General features: G+C 42.0%; 1 protein-coding gene across 2 annotated transcripts in view; it reads right to left on the bottom strand.

The window, feature by feature from the left end:
- Window positions 1–1,596, bottom strand: part of WDR11 (WD repeat domain 11) — a 33,918-nt gene extending 32,322 nt beyond the window's left edge. For both annotated transcript variants that reach the window (XM_049764405.1, XM_049764406.1), the window contains exon 1: window positions 1,494–1,596. In XM_049764405.1, coding sequence (XP_049620362.1) covers window positions 1,494–1,579 — 86 coding nt within the window. In that variant the 5' untranslated portion in view covers window positions 1,580–1,596. The remainder of the gene's footprint in view (window positions 1–1,493) is intronic.
- Between the last annotated feature and the right edge of the window lie 19,838 nt (window positions 1,597–21,434).

Raw genomic sequence — 21,434 nt, 5'->3', positions numbered from 1 at the left:
GAGAGTCAATATAAGCTGAGACATGGTCCTAATTGGCATCTCACTGTTAAATAAAAGGTCTAGCTAGATTTTAAAACATGTGTTAAAATTTCTTTTTTTTTTTTTTGAGATTTAAAAAAAAAAGACACAAGGCATACATCAAAATGCCATTAGGCTTTAGAAAGCAAAGGCTGTGCTCTATAGAATCATTTTCCAACCGTAGACCCCTGTGCCAATCAGTAGATGTAGAAAAACTGGTTATTTTATTTATTTGTTTATTTATTTATTGGTTTGGGGCCACACCCAGTGGCAGCGCTCAGGGTTACTCCTGGCTCTGCGCTCAGAAATCACTCCTGGAAGGCTCAGGGGTACCATATGAGATGCTAAGGATTGAACCTGAATCAGCGGCTTGCAAGGCAAATGCCTTCCTCTCTGTGCTATCGCTCCAACCCCAAAAATTTAAAACTGCTGGCCTCCCGCCATGCTTCTAACTGCCCACTCTAGGATGGTGTGCCAGGGAGATGCCAGCCCGCAAGTGCAAAAAAATCCCCCCAAACCAAAAACAAGTCAATAAAGGCTGCTCTTGCCTCCGGGATATACACCTTGTCTTATTACTCAGCTTCCCATCCGGGCATGCACAAAGGGCCTAGGGTGCCTCTCTGCACGACATTTGCCCCGTGCATCCAAGAGAAGATCCAAAATGCTGGGCAAACTGTTCAAGAAGTGGTACCAATCCCGCTTGACCCCCCCCCCACACACACACACCATTTTTGGGGCAGCTACTAGCAAAAGGGCGGGGCTAGCTAGATGTCTGATGCTAAACTTTCTGGGGCTGTCTCGTTCTAAAAGAAATGCACAGGTGATCCCATAGCCTTTCTTATATCCCCAATAGAGCCACATTACTGGAATCACCTTGATCAGCACCATAACTGCAGGGGGGGGGGAAATGGATGGTACCAAGACCTGACAGTCGTATGTTCATTTGGTGAAAATAAAAAAAAAATGATCAGGCTTGAATACCAAATCCAAAGTCAAAGATAACAGTTGATACCCAATCTACATCAAGCTGTACAAAGGGGGGGACAGCTGCACTAGCATTCTGGGGGGTAAAAGAGGGAGATATAGGGATGCATGCTGGGAACAGGGGTGGAGGGAGGATGACACTGGGGACTGGGGGTGGGTGGGACGCCCCTCATTCATTATCACTATGTGTCTTAAATATTACTGTGAAAGATTTGTAATTCACTTTGACCATAATAAAAAAATTTTTTAAAAAAGAGAAAGATATGCACAGGTGAGGTGGGAAGAGACCCCCCCGAAAGGGACTGTCTGCCCCGACAGACACAGAGACAAGACGGGGTGGGGTAGGGGGAGCCCGAGAAGGTGGGCAGGGCACTGTCAGGGGAAGCAGGCGAGCAAGGCAGCAGGGTTCTGCACGGGGAGCCCCTCGCAGGTGCATGTTGGCGCTCGGCTTGCAACGACGCCCAGCGGGTCTGCAGAGCCTCTGGCCTCACCAGTCCACCGCCGTCCGGTTGTGCGCGTGCAGCGCCCCGGTGAGCGTCCGCGCCGACACCTTGAAGTTCACGGTGCAGGGGAGCATCGCGGCGGCCACTCAGGGCCCCCCAAGCCCATGCAGCCACCCACCCACGGGCGACCAGGAAGCGGAGGCAGCGTCCCCGGGCGGAAGTGCCAACACCCACTTCCGGCGTGTGGGCGCCGCCGTGCACCGCGCTGGGATTTCCGCCGGCACTTGGGCTTGGGATTCCGAGTTCCGCCTCCTGCTGGGTTCCGCTTCCAGGCTGAGGCTGGCTGAGGCTGGCTGAGGCTGAAACTGGGTTGAGGGAAATCAGTGGTGGGAGATGGTCAAGGTGTGGACTGGCTCTTTCTTTCTACCTTGTATCTGTTCATTTGAAGCAGCTCTCCAAGTCCAGCATCCTCATGGGCCTGGGGAGTGCAGAGCTGAGGAAAGAAAACTAAAGCTCTAGGGAGTTTTAGGGATGAATGAATGAATACGGTGAACTGGAAGGACACAGAGAGAATGAGTGAGATGTAAGAGCCCTTTAAGGACAATGTCCCAGTGTGAAGAACACTCCTCTCTTCTCATGAGATGAACATGAACATGAACATGGGATGAAAAGAAGGCCCTACTCTTGAGACAATGTTGGGTAGTGTAGACTTGGCTTGACGGCATCCTCTCTGGGCCTTCTTTTTGCCTCCGCTGTGCCCATCCCTGCCTTAGATCCTTCACGTGTCACTTGGCAGACTGACTCCAGGGATTTATTTTCAGGTACAGTTTCTCTAAAACATTTGTTTCTCTCCCCATACATGTGATTCCTTGAATCACAACTATTGGTGATTTTTGGCATCATACACCTTCGTGTCTGTCTCAGCTTAAGAAATTGTTTTCTCTGAAAACAACTCCAGCATTCTCTTTGTCACTAAGACAATGAATTGATTGGATTCTAGTGGTTCAACTGCAACTACTCTGAATACTGTTCCTTCTCATCTTGCACTTAACCTTCTAAGCCACACCCCTAAGCTTGTTCAAAAGAAGCTTTGGAGACCACTAGAGATGATCATAACCATATAAAATATTGATGTCCCCATGAAAGCTCAGTGGTTTCCAACAGTCATCACCCACCTTTTTCATAGTAACAAAACTGATTCATACCAGGGCACATTGTCACTCCATTACATGAATATCTTTCCCACGTACTTAGACAAGAGATGAGTTGCTAAAATTCAGCTCTAGCCAATAAAATGTAAGAGCAGTTTTGTGGCTATATAATCACTCTTTTGTGATCTTGCTGAGATATCAAACGTTTCATTCTTATGTACTATTTTAGCTCATATCCCCTGCCTGGTGTGTCTCTCTAGGAGGGGAAACTTTTCTGTTTGGTTGATTTTGGTTTTGCCAGCAACACCTGCCATTTTTCAGGTCTTACTCTTGGCTCTGTGCCCAAGCATAACCCTAAAGTGATTTAAGGAGCCATCTGCGGTGCCAGAGATTGAATTCAGGTTAGCTGAGTGCAAGACAAGTACAAGGGTTGAAGCAGTGGGACAAGTGGTAGGGCATTTACCTTGCACAAACTAACCTAAGACAGACCGTGGTTCGATCCCCCAGTGTCCCATATGGTCCCCCGAGCCGGAAGCGATTTCTAAACACATAGCCAGGAGTAGCCCCTGAGCATCACTGGGGTGGCCCACAAACAAAAATAAATAAATTAATAAATAAGACAAGTACAGTGCCCTACCCACTGTACCATCTCTTTAGTCTAAGAAGGGGAAACTTAGCTTATTGGGAGAACAAATATAATGTAGGAAAAGAAATCTATTCTAGTAGACTTAGAACTCTCAGAAAGAAATCAAACCCTAATCTTTCTTTTTTCATAAAACCTCACCCCATTCCTGGCAAATGGTTGGTCCTCTATGAGTGGTTGCTTGTTCAACACTTTTAAATGACAATAATCATAGTCAATCGGGAGACAGATGACAATACAAAATCAATGCAGTGGGTCACAGATGGAGGAGGACAGAAGGTAGGCCCTTTTGGCGGATGAGAGATTAATTAGTTTAAATGGGGAAACTCTTTGGATGACACTTATGCTGAATAGTCAGGGCATGTACAGCTGACCAGCTGGGGTTGGAACAGCAATATGACTCCCCTGGTACAGGAGTGGGCATTAAATATGCTAATGGTATTTATGGCCTTCCCTGCACCTCCCATGGCCAGTGTGGGAGGACAGACTCTTGGACACTGGACAGCTCTGTAGTAGGGAAGAACTTTTGCTCCATGACAGTGCTGAAAACTAACATGCATCCTGGGCCCAATAGCATCAATTTCCAAGCTGGGTGCTAGGACCTCTGAGCTTCCTTCTACCACCAGATTATTTGTACTCAAAACTAGCTCAACTCAGTTCCTTTCTTTTTTTTATTAAGCTGGTGGTGACAAGATTGCAATGGTGATATTTTGTATTCCTATGCTGCTTAGTTAGGAGAAAGCAGAGGAAAGGAATAGAGTTAGAAATAATACAGAACCAAATCACTTACTTATTTCCTAGTAGACTTGCCCAGATCACATTAGAACAAGGACTGACACATTGGATGGAGATGTTGAAGAGGAAGCCAATAGTCACCAACTGACTTCCCAGAACTCGTAAACTGCTAAGTGCTATGATAAATACTTTACCTGAACGGATATGCTTGTAGGAGCCATGCTCAGGGTTTCCTCCCAGTTTTGGACTCAGGAATCACTCTGAGTGATGCTCGGGTGGGGGGAGGGCTTATGCAACGTCAGGGCTCAAATTGAAGTTGGCTATGTGCAAGGCAAATTTATTAGCCATAGTACCACGTTGCCAGGTCAATGCACTAGATTTATTCAACCTACATAAGGCACAAAGTCTTACAATTGCAAGCCTCCTCCACATGACATGATCAGACTTACAAAGTGACTTGGAGTTTTAGTCAGAAGAAGGCAGCAGCAGTTTCTGAACCCAGGACAGAGTGATTCCAAAACTCTTCCTCTGCATCACTGGCAGCTGCACATGGCCCTCCAGATCACCATTCTATCTGCAGCCCAGTAGCAATGAAGTCCAGCTGCCCCAAAAGCATGGAACTTAAAGCAAACCCATATTTACTGAGCATAATTCACAGAACATGAAATTCATCTTTTTAGTATGCAGTTTAGTGGTTCTTTGTATATTCAGTTTGGTGTTTGTGGTCACCATAAATTTCAGAATACTTACATCACTTTCAACAAAAGTCCTCTAAATATTGCTACTCACCATTCTCCTACAATCCTCTTTTACTTTCCCTATTCCCAGACAACTGCTAAAAATACATTTAAAAAAAAAAGACATTGAGTGACTAAAAGAAGGAAATCTTTCCAGTGACCACATAATCCACTTTATTTTGTATTTGCACATTTTTGTAAATGTCATGTCTCTTATAATACTCATTTATTTATACTATAACAAAATTTGAAGAGTAAAAAACAATTAAACTTGTAAGTTTTTTAAGAAAATAATATTAGAATTACAAAAAGCTATATTATATGCATAAAGATATTTCTTATAGCTTGATCTTTATTGACCCAGTTTTGGAAATCACTAAACTCTCAGGCAGGAGGGAAGTAGCTAAGAAAGCTATTGTAAATTTATTCGACTAAATATCTTGTAATCATTCAGATGATAATTATGATGATGCTTCACATTTTTGTGCTTGATGCTGCAGAAGCATTTAAAGATTAATGGGATGTGTGCAAATGTGTTTGGACAAGAACTGTGAGGCAAGAGGGTCTTGCAGTTGAGGGATGATGAAAGGCCAATGTTTCATCCCGTTGAAAATATGTGATACCCCTTCAGTAATAATACTGCAAAGAACAGTGTCTAAAAGAAATATGGAAGAGTGTGGCCTCATCCCCCCATTCTTCCCAGGTAATTTGGTCTTACTTACCTGCAAGACCCCGCCCGTTCCTGAAAGGAGTCTTGGAAAAGTTAGATAAGGCTTTAACCAGAGAGGATTAGGGCTTTTGGTCTTTTGCCAGGATGGAGGTTGGAGGTGACATGGATGAAAGAAGTAAGATGCGGAGCTAGCTAAGGATGGCACGCGTAAGTGGTTAGCAGCCACATCTGTTGACCAGGGCAATAAAGATGTTATCTCTCTGGAAGCCTGCCTGTGAGTGAGTTCAATGCCCGTCGCTTTCCTGGACCCAGACCTGCCGGTTAATGGAGAATGGAGCCACGTGGCTGGCCGGGGCCTAAGGACAAAGGCCTCCATCCACCATCCAAGGCCATCTTAAGGGCTGTTTCTCTACAAAAGAGGAGAGAGAGAAGAAAAATATCTGTCACAGAGGCAGGCAGGGAAAAGGGCAAGGGGGAGGGTGAGATGTAAACTGAGGACATTGGTGGCAGGATAAATGTGCATTGGTGAAGGGTGTTGGACATTGTATGACTGAAACTCAATTTTGAACAACTTTGTAACTGTGTGTCTCAAGGTGATTCAGTTAGAGAATTATTTATAGAAATAAATTTTAAAATGCCAACTCTTGATAAAAAAGAAAATATGTGTTGGGACAAAGAGATAGTATAGAAATAAAGTAAAGTGTATACACATAAAAAAAGAAATGCTTCAGCTATAAAGATTATGATATATTTTTCTCCCATAGAAAAAAATGTTGTACTCTTTTGTGCATTTTGAAAGAGGAAAGTAGTTATCTGGAGACAGCACTTGGCCAAGGTTATGAACCAGAGCCCTCACTATGTCTTGAAGGCTTCTGGGCTTCCTATTGCAATCAGTCCACTTTGGAGCTACTTATGGGGAAGACAGGAATCCTCAACTTGAACCATGAATCCTGCCCTGGATATACAGAGAAGACCAACTCCAGAGTCAAAGCAATAACATGAATGGCTTTCATTTTTAATGGTAATAACTGGATAATTCTGAGGAAGACTATACAACATGAAGCCATATTAGCTCACCATACAGACAATTTAATACTTAATACTTAAGTTCAAGCTTGCCAAGAAGGAGAGATCAACAGGATCTGTCATCCTCCTCCCCTCCCAGTCCCAACCCAAACCAAACCATGACCCTGTGCTAGACACAAACCTATTAACTTTTTTTCATTTAGGAAATGCCATTTCAAGAGCATAGTTAGAGCATTGCTTAAATTCAATTTTGGTGAAGAAATCCAAATAGAAAATCCTTTAGTGGACCTTCCTTTCAAAGGTCCCCAGTGGTTGGACCAGCACAACCTGGGACAACCTATGACCCAAGAATAAGTTACAGTGATGAGCCAGTCATCTGAACAGAGGGGTAGTCATCTGAACAGAGACAGGGCTGGAAGGTGTGACTGAGTGGCAGAGACTCATATGGCTCCTTTTTTCTTTACAACCAGGATAATATGACATTGGAGAATCTCACCTATGTATTTTCAGTCCCGGAACCTGCCTAAAGTCTAAGTGAAGACTTCAAGGGTCAGAGCAAAATGGACTTTGTCTGTCTGTCTATCTGTCTGTCTGTCTGTCTGACTGACTGACTGACTGACTGACTGTCCAACTGCAAAGCCATTGCTATGGCCAGTACCACCTCTCACTTCTCCTGAAGTTGAGGGTAATCTAGATTCCAGGCCTGGGGTAGCAATCACACACCCCCAAACACACACCCTTTCTTCTACAATCACCCCTTTCTTCCACAATTACCCCTTTCTTCCACAATCTGTTTGCACAGGTCCTTTGGTTATCCATAGGGACCTAGAATGTGGGTAGGGTATCTCCAAATGTGTGCTTAGGGTCTGCACTGGCTTCCGGTCTCTCCTGATCTATCTGTGGTCACTGTTCAAGGTCCAGGAGGCATGTCCAGGCAAGAGGCCTGAGCTCTCAGCTGGATCCACTGCTAGACTGTGTTGGCCAAATTAGTCCATTTCTGAGGATCTGGCATGTGCTATGAGAAAATGTGCTTTTGAGGGAGAAGTGGAGGTCAAGGACTTTCCAGCACATTCATTAGAAAAAGCCACTCACTGCCCTCTGCCAGGCACAGAGAAAGAAGAGAAGAAAAATAGTTTTTACCTCTTTATTGAAGCACAACAGAGTAGCCATAAAGAGTGAATTCTCTGTAAAAACCTGTTTTTTAGGTTAACTTTTGGAAAGGGAGGAATATAAGGTTTCCTGCATACTTGTGAGGGGGCACATTTCCTTAAAGGCAGCTGCCTAGTAGCCCTTTGTATTGATTGAGAAGTCATGTCAAAAAGAGAAATTCATATTTCTGCATCTATGTCTTAGAGAGTCCCAAATGATTCACCTTAGTAGCTCCATTTAGTGAATGTTTTCACTTCCACCAGAACTTGCCTTTTGGTGAAACCGCTGAGAAACAGAAATATCCTTCTTTTGAAGCCTTACTTTTCCTTGCTGCACCCTCTTGGAGGCTTTAAAGTCAAGGCTGTGGCCAGGCTGAGAGCCAGAACCTAGCACTCCACTGGATCAGCCATTAGTAGATACATTTACAGGCTCTGTGATTGAGGGGCCCATGGCACCTCGCTTTTATCCAGCCCCTAATAACAGTCTTTATGTGATGAGCTGCTTTCTTTAGGGTTTAACTGCTTCTGCAGAATTTGCATTAAGGCTCATTAATCTAGACCAGTTGATGGTAGATGCTTCAATGAGCCCCAGGATTCAGGGACATGATAATCACACAACATCAATTTTTAAGCGGTGGGAAATTGCTCCATCCCCAACCAACTAAAACTCTTAAAACGAGCATGCCAAGGGCAGTGCACCCTTTCTTTGCCTCCTCAGACCTGGGTGGCTCCCAGTGGCCTCCTGGCTCAGACCTGCTCCCCTCAGAACAGCTACTAACCCATTTCCCAGCTCCTGGTTCTGCTTACTCATCCAAATTCATGCCCCACAGACCCCAAAGTCTGGCACTACAGACCCACTGTTCATCCTTATGGTCAGTTCAGGCTGGCCCCCGGGGCAGCTGCTGGTAAGCCAGAAGAACCCTTATATACCCCCCTGGGCCTGGGTTCCTTCCATCTGCCTCCCTGCTTTTCTCTTACATTCTACATAGACCTTCAGTGTCTTCTTTAGATAATCTTGCTAGAATGCAGTTTTGAAAGTTAAAGATCACTAGTTTGTGTCATCCTAAATTTCCTTTGACACAAAGCTTATATTTGAAATGGTCTTATGTTATCAAGAGTGTGGGTTCAGCCAGAGAGATAGCATGAAGATAAGGTATTTGCCTTGTATGCAGAAGGTTGGTGGTTCAAATCCCAGCATCCCATATGGTCCCCTGAGCCTGCCAGGAGCGATTTCTGAGCATAGAGCCAGGAGTAACTCCTGAGCACTGCCGGGTGCGACCCCAAAATAAAAATTAATAAAAAAGAGTGTGGGTTCATGGATATGTTTTTTAAATTTAAAAGGAATTACTTAATATGTAGTTAATGGCAAAATGAAAAAAAAATAAGTCATTACTGTAAGAGATAATATCTTTGGGAGGGGTTTATTTTAGAGTTATTTTAAAGAGGTAAACAGGAATTAGGCACACATCTTGCATACTGTGGGCCCAGGCCTCATCTCCAACACCACAGATGATCTCTTGAGCATCCCACAGGGTAGCCCTTGCATACTTTAGAATGGGGCTAAATCCCTCTCTCCAAATAATAGTAAATGTCTAAAGTATCTTTTAATAGATCTCCTCTCCATGTTCCCCAAACTGGGCACTATGACTCCTAAGGGTTCTGGAATGGTTAGGGGTGGGAACAATAGTCAGAGAGTGTTTTCTGTTTGTTTGCATAACCTTTCCAGGGACCACTGCATGATTCCCAGCATACGTGTGATAGAATACTTTCATTGAGGGAGGCCACTAATTTGAAGGAAGATGTAAAATGAATAAAATAGAGGGAAAGAGAGTGTCCCCTATAAAATAAGAAAGCAGAATTATACACCTAGAATGCAGATGACCCCACAGTGGGGGCATGGTACAGAGAAGAAGCCGAACCCCCAGATAAATGGGATATGGGGGCTCCAGGACAGGGTGCTGCTGTATAACTATTTGTATGAAAAGAGCATGGTAGGACAAATAAGATTGGGAATTCTGCTCTAGACCCTTGGGAACATATATCTATGTTTTGTCCATTTTTTAGCCCTTCTCTGCCCAGCTCTTTGACCGACCCATAGAAAAGTCTAATTGTAATATAATACAGTAATAAACAAACATTCATTTATTACACTGAACTAACAGTCACGTTAAGCATTTTATTTACATTTTGGAAAGGAGCATAAATCCCCCTATCATGCAGAGGGAAAGAATGAAGACAAAGCAGACAGAATAGACAAAAGAAAATAGAATTAATAACTGAATCTTTCTTGAAGAAAGCAATCAACCAATTACTCTGGAAAATTTTCTGGGAAAAAAACCAAGTGATATTAAACACATGAATGAACACAGAGCAGAAAATACCTAAGTTATTTTCAGTAAAATAAAAACTCATGTATATTCAGTTTAAAGACTACAATGGAAAATAGTTCTGAAACATATAAATTGATTCTCCAGGAAATGTGTTAAATCTGAACAGACAAATAAGTAAGAAGAAATAAATCTAAAAATTTAAGGTATCCCCACACCCTTACTGCTTTCTACTGCTTGGAACTACTTTCTTTGCGGATAAATTCTTAGGCTCAGAAGAAACTGACCAACACCTTTCTTTAGCATCAATCTATGCCAAGGACCTTATATGTATTCATGTATTGAATTACACACAGAACCTGGTTAACAAGTGTGTTTGGAGACTTAACTACCCCATGGGAAACAAGGTCTGAAGAGGAACTAGAGGGAGCTAAAGTCAAATGAAAATATGGCAGAAATCTGCTTAGACTTTTGTTCCCCAATTGGACATATGCTCTGAAACTACCTGGTGGGAAGTATCTTCTCACTCTTCCCAGGTTCAAGGTTCCCAGCAGAAGCATGTGCGTGTTATCCCATGGCATTCCAGGCCATGGAGACTATATTTGAGGGCTGGTCAGTAAATTGTACTTGCGTGAGGATCAATTTCTCCCACGGTCTGCCCTTTGGTTACCCATAGATTTTTTTTCTCCTGCCATTACACTCAGGATAAATTACTCTTGCTTTGCAACTCTGAGGAGGAGGAAGAGGAGGAAAAAGAGGAGGAGGAGGAGGAAGAAGAAGAAGAAGAAGAAGAAGAAGAAAGAGAGAGAAAGAAAGAAGAAAGAAAGAAAGAAAGAAAGAAAGAAAGAAAGAAAGAAAGAAAGAAAGAAAGAAAGAAAGAAAGAAAGAAAGAAAGAAAGAAAGAAAGAAAGAAAGAAAGAAAGAAAGAAAGAAAGAAAGAAAGAAAGAAAGAAAGAAAGAAAGAAAGAAAGAAAAGAAGAATTGTCCCATGGAGAAACTGGGGACATTGTTGGCAGGAAATGTGCACAAGGTGAAGGGTGTTGAAAATTGCTTAACTAAAACTCAGTCATGAATAACTTTATATTCGCCTGACATTTCCCCTCTCTTTTCCTCCAGGAAGGAGACTGAGTCGCGGAGGAAGGTCAGAGCAGAGCCAGTTCCAAGCTGCCAAATAGAAGGGAGAAGGTTGCAGGGGAGCAGCCAGTTCCCCCCACTTTTCTGTATTAGCCACGAACCAGAGTCATTGGGTTCCTATAGATGGATTTACCTATTAATTTTGTGTGTTTATGGTGCTGTGATTCTTATATCCCCAACTTCACCCCCATGAACATGGATGTTGCACAGCCATTGCCACTAATCCCTGAGCATTTCTATTCCCCCTCAAATAACCTCAAATAACATTTTGTAGTTAAATGTTTGCTGACAAGGCCCTCAAATAAAATTAGAATACTGTCTTATAAAACAAAGGCAACGATCGTCTTTAAGAGCACAGAAGGGATGGATTAGCGAGTTTGGAGGCGGTTTTGCCATTGTGGGAGCCACACACCTTAGTACTTAGGTATAACTAGGACAGTGCTTAGATGTTCATGTAGTGTTGGGAAAGGAACTCAGGGTCTCTCACACCTGCATGACCTGGGCTCTACCATTTGAGTCACATCCTTGGCACCTCTGACTGTTCTTGATGAGAGGCAAACAAGCATCACATCTAAACTCTCAGACCAGGAGGTTGGAAAAACATAGGAAAGGATGAAAAGAGATTTTGTAATGGAATGAATCAAAGTTTAGTCATTTGAAGGATGTTTCAAGTAAGTGTGCCCCAGGTGGATCTCCACTGTCATTAAATATATGAAATATTATCAATCTCTCACATCACATTTCAAAATGAAATGGAAATTAGATTCCTGACATACAACAATCCGCAAGGTGATCAATGCATCTGTTCTTGACAAGTGTTGGTGAAAACACAGAGGAAAAGTGGCTCTGGTCACTGATGCTGTGATAGCCAATTTAAAGACCTGACCTGTCTAGAGAGCAACTCGGCATATTCTAGCATTTTCTCCCCAGAGACACATGGGTTTTCTGTGATTTCTCATCAGTAAAAGGCCAACAATAACAGATAAATAATTTGAGGTCTATTCATTAAAGGGAATCTTGTCAAGATCCACATGGAGGTACAAAACTGGGTTCACTTCCTAGACAGAAGGTTGGATGTGAAAAGCAAACAGCAATATAAACAAAGAGCATTAGGCTATTTGGCTAATTGTTCAAATATGCAAGTGTATATCTATTCTTGTATGAATGGAAAAATGGATTCATGTTAAAAATTCCCATTGGTCTCAGAATAGCAGATATCTTTAAGGAAGGATATGGAGGAAAGGAAAGAAATGTCATTGGCACTTAGCTTCATCTGTCTTGTTCTACATCCAACTGAGTCTGGAGGCCAATGTGCTATGGTAAATGCTTTCTATTCTGCTTTATTGGAAGAAACTGTATGACTGTGTGTGACTGGCCCAGGACCTTGACTTGTTGTAAACATGAAGAGATTCTGATGGTTTGAGATTTGTTGGCAGTGCCATTGGTCAGCATGGGGTTTGTCTTTGCCCTCTAGTTATTCCAGGGGTGTTTGAAGCAACTTTCTTCTCTGGATCACTCAGAGTCTAAAAGTAGAAGCTCTCCACGGAAATCATTATATTAGCTTTAGCACCTCGCATGATAAATATAACTCCTGGATACACCTCAAATATCTAGAGGATTTTTGACAACAACAACCATAGCCACTGAAAATGAAAGAGAAGTTCCAGGAGACAGGAGAGACTGTGGGTGCATGAGGTTAGAGGGTAGTAGGGAATATGAGTCACAGCTCTGTGTTCCCACATATGACCAGCTGTGTAATGTGGGACATCTCTACTCTTATTCCCAATATCTCAGTTTATATGACTTACCAATTTGTCAAACTATGTCATTTAACCCTCCTGACAAATGAGAATAGGAAGATTGAGGCAACATTTAATAGTGCCAAGGTCACTCCAGTAGTGGTTAGGGTACCATGCAGATTCGAGGCCAGAAGGGATTTACCATATGCAAGGAAGCAACTTAACTGTGTACTCCATCTGCAGCCCAAGTTCTTGGCAATTTTATTAAGGAGGAGTATCTAAGACATAAAGGACTTAAATACAACTCAATCTTTCACTTGGATATGTGGAAGATGGGATATATCATTTATGGGGAGAAGGCGAAGGTCCCTCAATGGGGAAAAGAGAAAAGACCATCTATAGGTGATGGGAAAGTCATCTATGAGAAGATGGAGAAGGTCATATATTCTTTGACAAACAAGCTAAGAGTAAGAAGTGGAGGAAGGAAAGACATTTCCACAAATGGTGTTGGGAAAACTGACCAGTCATGTGTCATAAATGAACTCAGACCCTTTTCTCTCACATTGCACAAAGTTCAATTCAAAATGGAATAGACCTGAATCCATGATGTATATTGAAAAAAATATAGGCAGAACCTTCGTGACATTGACTTTAGAGGGATCTTCAATGGTTTATGTACTTGATTTATACTTTTCCCTTGTTTACTCTTCTATATATACTTTTAAGTATTCCACACATACCTCTTGCTCCTAAAGTCATGCTGCTCATCTTCTGAAACTTGAGGCAGATATCCATAGGCAGAAAAACACGAACGCAGACTCTTTGCCCCAGATTCTAACCTACAAGTCTCTTTTCTTACACTTGGTTTTACTTAATTGAAAGATTGTCTCATACATTTTTCTTGTTCCCACATCTATTTTATTCTCTCTAGTCTCATTTTAGAACTCACTCAACCATTTCTGCTTCTAAAAGAGAAGCTATTCTGTTGGTAATAGAGAAAGCTCCAGGTGCAATAGCATAATCTAATTTCAGCATATTATTATGAGTATTTGACTTGCATAATTGTGCTTGATTAGAAGAAAATGACTACATCTTGGATTGAATTGATTGGGACATAACTACTCTAGGACTTGTTATTAAGAATTTAAATATTATCAGGCAATTTCTTATGGTTGTTGGAGGTGTCTAATTTTACTTATAATAATGGATCTCTTATGAAACCTTTCATAGAAGATGATTTTATACCTTTTGGGTTTTATTAGTACATCATTTCTTCAAATCTCAGATATTTTGATTCTCTCTGCTTTCAGCATGGGCTAATATTAGAAACATTTTGTCTACATGACCAGTCCTCTGCTAGTTAGTATTACCTGGCTTCCTTGAGTTTTAAAAAGTAATTCTCTGTGATGTCATAATAATGACAAGGTTCTATATTCCATGCTCTAAATTGGTATATCCATGTCTTTTAAAAAACACAGATAACAAGCTCTGCACATTTCAGGAATATAGTAATTTTTCTATTCAACCATTTTATTTTTATTTTAAAGATAGTACAATGGGTAGTGGTCTTGTCTTTTTTTTTTTTTGAGGGGGGTCAGACAGCGGTGCTCAGGGGTTACTCCTGATTTTGCTCTCAGAAATCACTCCTGGCAGTGCTTGGGTGACCTTATGTGATGCTAGGGATTGAACCCGGGTTAGCAGCATGCAAGGCAAATGCCCTTTCCATTGAGCTATTACGATAGCCCCTCTAACCAACCATTTTTACAGAGACTTAGGAAGATTTCTGATAGCTGTTCAAGACTCTGTTAAAATTTTATTTTTAACTTAATAACCCAGATAACTCATAAATTAAGTCTTGATATTATGGTTGACCCCAAAGTTGAACTATCATTATAAATTTGTGTTCAGTCTTAGAAAATTAATAACCCCCCTCATTGCTATTACTATATTCTTGGTATTATAGATTGACATCACCTCACATCTTTGGTGTGATTGGCAGATCAATGCCCATCATTTCCTATGGCAGGCATTCCTCACAATATAGGAAGATGTCTAGAAACATTCTTGTTTTTTGTTCACTAGATACTAGTAGCATCCTCCATCCTAGCTGAGGCAACTCAGAATGTCTGGACACATTGCCAGCAAGGTATTGGGGCCAACTTACACTTGATTGGAGACCTACTGCTTTAGATATAGATAATAAAAAGACTATGCTTTTAGAGTATTAGACCCGCCAACATTAGGAAACATTATTCTTCACTTTAACATCCATTTATTTATTGATAAATAGATATCTTCTCATCAGTAGAAATCTGTTGGGGATTTGTTTCAATAAATAGAGCAACCAAAATACAGTTCATCAAAATAAGACCCCTGGGTCAGGTAATTAAGGATGTGCTTAGCTGGTTGTCTTACCCAAATCAATAACGCTACAATTTCCTATATTTTAAATATGAAACTATTTTCTTTTAATAACATTCTTTTTTAGAGACTGTAGAACTGAGACTTAAGAAAACAAGGCAAAATGGTGTTTGGTTACAGAGTAAATGTGTCTGATAGACAACAACTTGGTTACTCTATAAATCAAATCATTCTGCCATTTTTCTTTTGTAATCTTGGAAATGAAGCTATTGTAATGATGTGGAAAAGAGAAAAGTGTAGTAGTATTAGTAGTCGTCATTGTCATCGTCATTGTAGTAGAAGTAGAAATAGTAGTAGTAGTAGTAGTAGTAGTAGTAGTAGTAGTAGTAGTAGTAGTAGTAGTAGTAGTTTACTTCCGATTTTGCATTCTGATGCCCTAATCCTGGTGAATCTCAAGACCCAGATCTTCCTTTTTTTTTTTTCATTTGTAGTATCACTAGACCAATCAATTCCTTCCTCCATTCAATGAGCTGCAGAGGATTTCAATCTTTGTTAATGATAGAAAATCTTGAAATTAATCATTTCATTCTAAATCATGAAGAATTTTGAGTATATTTCGGGCCCGGAGAGATAGCACAGCGGTGTTTGCCTTGCAAGCAGCCGATCCAGGACCAAAGGTGGTTGGTTCCAATCCCGGTGTCCCATATGGTCCCCCGTGCCTGCCAGGAGCTATTTCTGAGCAGACAGCCAGGAGTAACCCCTGAGCACCGCCGGGTGTGGCCCAAAAACCAAAAACCAAAAAAAAAAGAATTTTGAGTATATTTCAAAGAAGTCAGTGAATTGAAACCAAGTCCCATTTCCCCATCACTAAGCTATAGTCTACCAACTGTAGCAAGCCTCCTTCTAGGTTTAAGCTCGAGCTCTGTAGCTGGAGCTCTGCAAAGTTAGGAGGTATTTGGGGGGGGGGGGCAGGGGTGCAGAATGAAAAACTCACCTGAGGGTTTCCATTAACTCCAAGCTCAATATAAGTTGTCAACATGATGTACCTACATCCCAAACAGTGTTTCCTCAGGCTACATCCAGACCCACATTGCATTCAGAATAAAGGTGATAATTCACTTCTTCCCAGGACCTGCTCAAGCCTGACCTAGAGTTTTGAATTCTGATCCTCATATCTCAACAAGAAAGGATAGAGAGGAAGAATATAGTTATGCCACCAGAAGCCTTAAGTTGTGATTTGAATCTTGGTCTTACTTAATATTTATTGAAATCATTGCCAGTGTGCAAGCACTGTCCAGTGATGATCACATGGCATTTTATGAACACTGAAATAAGAGGAGGCTCTTATTATCATACCACCTTACTGACACTGAGGATAAACTGGAGAAACCAACTGTTGGCTTCATCAGTTTCATCAGTGGCAGAGCCGGGGTTGACTGCTCTTCTAGGATAAACAAGTTGTCCAGAGGAGAAGAGGTCTGCTCCTGGATCCCTGTGAAAACACCTCACAGGGCTGACCAGTGGAAGTGTAACTGGGTCACCTTTGTGCAATTTCAAAGGGTAGGCAAGGGCTCTGAATGTGGTAGTCACAGGCAGTGGATTTCATTGCAACACTGAGTGTTTCTAATGGATCAATGATGGTCACACTGAGTTGTGTGACTGGGGAGGCAAAGTGAGTCTGTCACTCATGTGGGTGAACAGAACTGGGGCCTAGAAAGCAGGAAGAGGGCAGGTCAAGTAGGTCAGAATTTGAATGCAGAGGATTAGCTATAATCGTCACTGAGCCTCAGTTTCCTATCTGTAGTATCAGATGTTTAACACGAAAAGCTGCCACAAAGAGAAGCCCTCATTCATGCTACTTTAATAAATGGGGCTTTGTTTCTGATTCCTACCTCAGTTGGAGTGCTTCACCTTTACAGCATATCTATCATCCATCCTGATCTAAGAACTGTGGCATCTAAAAATGATAAAAATGTATTAGTTTTGGTTTGGGACCACACTCACCTATACTCAAGGATTACTCCTGGCTTTGCACTCAAGGATCACTCCTGGCAGGCTCATGGGACCATATGGGGTGCCTGGGATCAAACTCCAGTCAGCCACTTGCAAGACAATGCCCTACCCTGACCCTTGTAATAACCTTGGATTTGAAGAATCTGCTTCAATCCAACCTGGACCATTCCCATAATGTTAACATTTTGCATTATCCACTAGATATCTATTGTTATGCAACTATCTTTTTTTGGTTTGTGAATGGAAAAGGAGTAAGGAACAGGCAAGAAAGGACTCCAATGACTGAGTCCTGCTTTATGGTAGTAATATAAGGAGCATGTTACCCAGTCTTAGGACTTTCTGCTTTTAAGTAAGCTAAGATGAGGCTATGCTATGCAGCTTGAAAGAAAATGAAGTCTTGGGTGTCTGGAAGAGATATTAGCTTGAGCCTGGGTGTGGGAGCAAAGAGGGATCACCAGCAAGAAGCTGATATCCTCTTGCAGCTGGGCCTTTCTTCCACAAAAATCTCTGAGTTGAGAAAAGGCTCCCAAAATTAGTAAGAATGAATTTTGCATAATAGGGATTAACTCCCATCCAGGCCTTCATTCATCAAAATGTTTCCTCTCTAAGCAATAGGAAATAAATTTATTATGTGCCTGCCAAGGGGGCAGGCTAGAGGTGGAGGGTGGAAGGGAACTTGGGGACGTGGGTGGTGGGATTGGTGCTGGAACATTGTACGCCTGAAACTATAATGCAATGCTTTGTAAATCATGTTGCTTTAATAAAAATAAATTTTAAAAAAAAGTTTACTTCCAGAGACACTGAGTCCCCAAGAGAGTGATTTATCAGCTAAGCCTCTCTAGCATGCTGGCAATTTTTCATTTCTTTCCATGTTTTGTGGCTCTTTTCCTTATATAGCTCTTTCTTTCCAGGGAACCAGAACTGTAAGATGAAAAAGGAAAACCCCAAACCCCAAATTTAGTTTGTGTAAGGAGATGGAATATTGTGATCTGTCCACCCTCTGGTCCACCCCACAGTAACCAGAAGGACACACCAACTCTCTGCCTTCTAAGACTCCAACAGCAACACATAGACTTGGGTATTTAAAATCCCTTCCTGGTTTAAGGGACCCCAGCCTCCCAAGGGATAGTTGGTGCAAACAGTGGCATGCAAACCCTCCTAGCTCCAGCAGGTGTCAGAATGTCCCAAGCACATTCCTGCTATTAGGGTGTTCATAAGGTCACACAGACCTTCCTCAAAGACACAAGATCTTTTCATGGTGTTCCTGGGAACAGTTTGGATTTAGTTGGCACCTGAGATTTTCTCCTGCTGGTACAAAAAAATTTGAAATAAAATGAAAGGTTCTGGAAGGGCTAATCTGCCCAGTAGTGCCCTGTATTTATTGAAAGAATGTTAGGACAGTATTTGCCCACTTGATATTCTCTATGACTTTAACTGGCCTGTGAAAAGTCACCAGGATTCCTGAGCTTTAGTGTGTTTGGTGATTCTACCACAGTGGGGCAGCTGGTGATGCAGGAGAGTGGTCATTGGGTCTTTGTTTTGGTCCGTGAATTCCAGATACTTCTCAGTATTGAGTAATAAACATGCTTAGATTCGAAGTTAGAAGGTAGAAACATTTATTAAAAAGAAGAGGAGAGGGGCCGGAGAGATGGCATGGAGGTAAGGCATTTACCTTTCATGCAGAAGGTCATCGGTTCGAATCCCGGCGTCCCATATGGTCCCCCGTGCCTGCCAGGAGCAGTTTCTGAGCACAGAGCCAGAAAAACCCCTGAGCACTGCCGGGTCTGACCCAAAAAACCACAAAAAAAAAAAAAAAAGAAGAGGAGAGAGAGATGGTGCCAGAGAGATAGCATAGTGGTAGGGTGTTTGCCTTGCACGCAAGGCATCCTAACCCAGGATGTATTTGGATCTGTCTAACCCAGTTCAAATTCCAGCATACCATATGGTCCCCTAAGCCTGCCATGAGTGATTTCTGAGCACAGAGCCAGGAGTAACCCCTGAGCACCCCTGGCTATGACCCAAAAACAAGAAGAAAAAAAGGAGAGGAGAAAGGAGAAGGAAGTCCCCACATGGGGAGGAACTTACATAGGGCAAAGTTAAATATGGTTCATGGTGTGTGTGTGTGTGTGTGTGTGTGTGTGTGTGTGTGTGTGTGTGTGTGTGTGTGTATGGCGGGAGGGGGGTATAAAAAACTGAGCAGCTCTGAAAAGGGCTCTTTGCATTCCTTATCAATTGATAAGAATGTCAAAAAGAGGGGCTGGAGCAATAGCATAGCAGTTAGGACATTTACCTTGCACACAGCAGACCCCCCAAGTCTAATTCTCAGCATCCCATATGATTCTTTGAGCCTTCCAGGAGTGATTACTGATTGCAGAACTGGCAGTGTCACTGGGCGTTGCCTCAAAACAAACAAACAAACAAAAAAAAAAACTAAGAATGTCACAAAGAATATCAGGATCCCACAGATGGGGCTGGCTGGTCCTCAGAAGTCTTTTGGGTTATCACCTGGTCATTTGTCTTAGGTGTTGCCAATTATTTTAGTCTCCCAGTGAGTCTAAGTTCTTTTTTTTTTTTTTACTTAGAACTCTCATGACATGTGGACTTTGCCCACATGGTCCCCTCTTATCTGAAACTATACTTCCCTGTTGACCTTTTCTTTTTTTTAATATATATTTTATTTAAACAACTTGATTACATATATGATTGTGTTTAGGTTTCAGCAATGTAAAGACCACCACCCATCACCAGTGCAACATTCCCATCTCCAATGGCCCAAACCTCCCTCCTCCCCACCCTACCCCCACCTGTACTCTAGAGAGGCTTTCTATTTCCCTCATACATTCTCATTGTTAGGATAGTTCACAATGTAGTTATTTCTCAAACTAAACTCATCCCTGTTTGTGGTGAGCTTCATGAGGTGGGCTCTACAATGCTTTGGGGAGTATTGCCATTTTGATATGTTAATCCTGCCAATCCATGAGCAGGGTATGTGTTTCCATTTCCGCGTGTCCTCTCTTATTTCTTGGAGCAGAATTTTATAGTTTTCTTTGTATATGTCCTTCACATTTTTAGTCAAGTTGATTCCAAGATATTTGAGTTTGTGTGGCACTATTGTGAATGGGGTTGTTTTCTTCCATTTCTTCCCTATTATTATTGGTGTATAGAAAGGACATTGATTTTTGTGTGTTAATTTTGTAACCTGTCACATTGCTATATAAGTTTATTATTTGTAGAAGTTTTTTGGTAGAGTCTTTAGGGTTTTCTAAGTAGAGTATCATGTCATCTGCAAACAGTGAGAGCTTGACTTCTTCCTTTCCTATCTGGATTCCCTTGATATCTTTTTCTTGCCTAATCGCTATAGCGAGTACTTCCAGTGCTATGTTGAATAGGAGTGGTGAGAGAGGACGGCCTTGTCTCGTGCCAGAATTTAGAGGGAAGGTGTAACTCCACCCTGGATTTAGGTGTACCTACCTGAGACCCGCCCTTTTCTGGGAGGGGTCTTGGGAACTGGATATTAGGTGTAACCTTACCTGCAAGACCCCTCCCATTCTGGGGAGTGGTCTTGGAAGGTTATATAAAGCCTTTGACCCAGGGGATTGGGGTCTTTGCCCCTTTTTGGCTTTTGGCTGACTCCCGCGCTTCTGGTCTTTGACCAGCATGGAGGTCAAAGGAAGATGGCTGAAAGGAGTTAAGATGCAGGGCTAAGGATAACTAGTGCTTGAAAGGTTATGATGTAGTCCACACACATGTGGTGGATAGGGCATGAATAAAGTTGATGCTTCCTGATGCCTGCCTGTGAGTGAGTTCAATACCTGTCGTTTTCCTGGACCCCAGACCCGCCGGTTCATGGGGGTTGCGGAGCCACATGGCCTGGGATGGCAGAGAGAAATCCACCTCCATCCTTCACCATCCATCTCCATCCAGCCCCATCTTTATTTATTTAATACAACAGGAAGGCTTTCAGTTTATCTCCATTGAGGATAATATTTGCCACTGGCTTGTGGTAGATGGCCTTAACTATATTGAGAAAGGTTCCTTCCATTCTCATCTTGCTGAGAGTTTTGATCAAGAATGGGTGTTGGACCTTATCAAATGCTTTCTCTGCATCTGTTTATATGATCATGTGATTTTTATTTTTCTTGTTGTTGATGTTGGGTATTATGTTGATAGATTTACGATGTTAAACCATCCTTGCATTCCTGGGATGAAACCTACTTGATCATAGTGGATGATCTTCTTAATGAGGCATTGAATCCTATTTGCCAAAATTTTGTTGAGGATCTTTGCATCTGTGTTCATCAGCGA

The sequence above is a fragment of the Suncus etruscus genome, chromosome 17, assembly GCF_024139225.1.
Source record: "Suncus etruscus isolate mSunEtr1 chromosome 17, mSunEtr1.pri.cur, whole genome shotgun sequence".
In the NCBI taxonomy this organism is placed as follows: Eukaryota; Metazoa; Chordata; class Mammalia; order Eulipotyphla; family Soricidae; genus Suncus; species Suncus etruscus.
The sequence above is the reverse complement of the archived record's forward strand: the minus strand, read 5'-3'. Positions and strand labels throughout refer to the sequence as shown.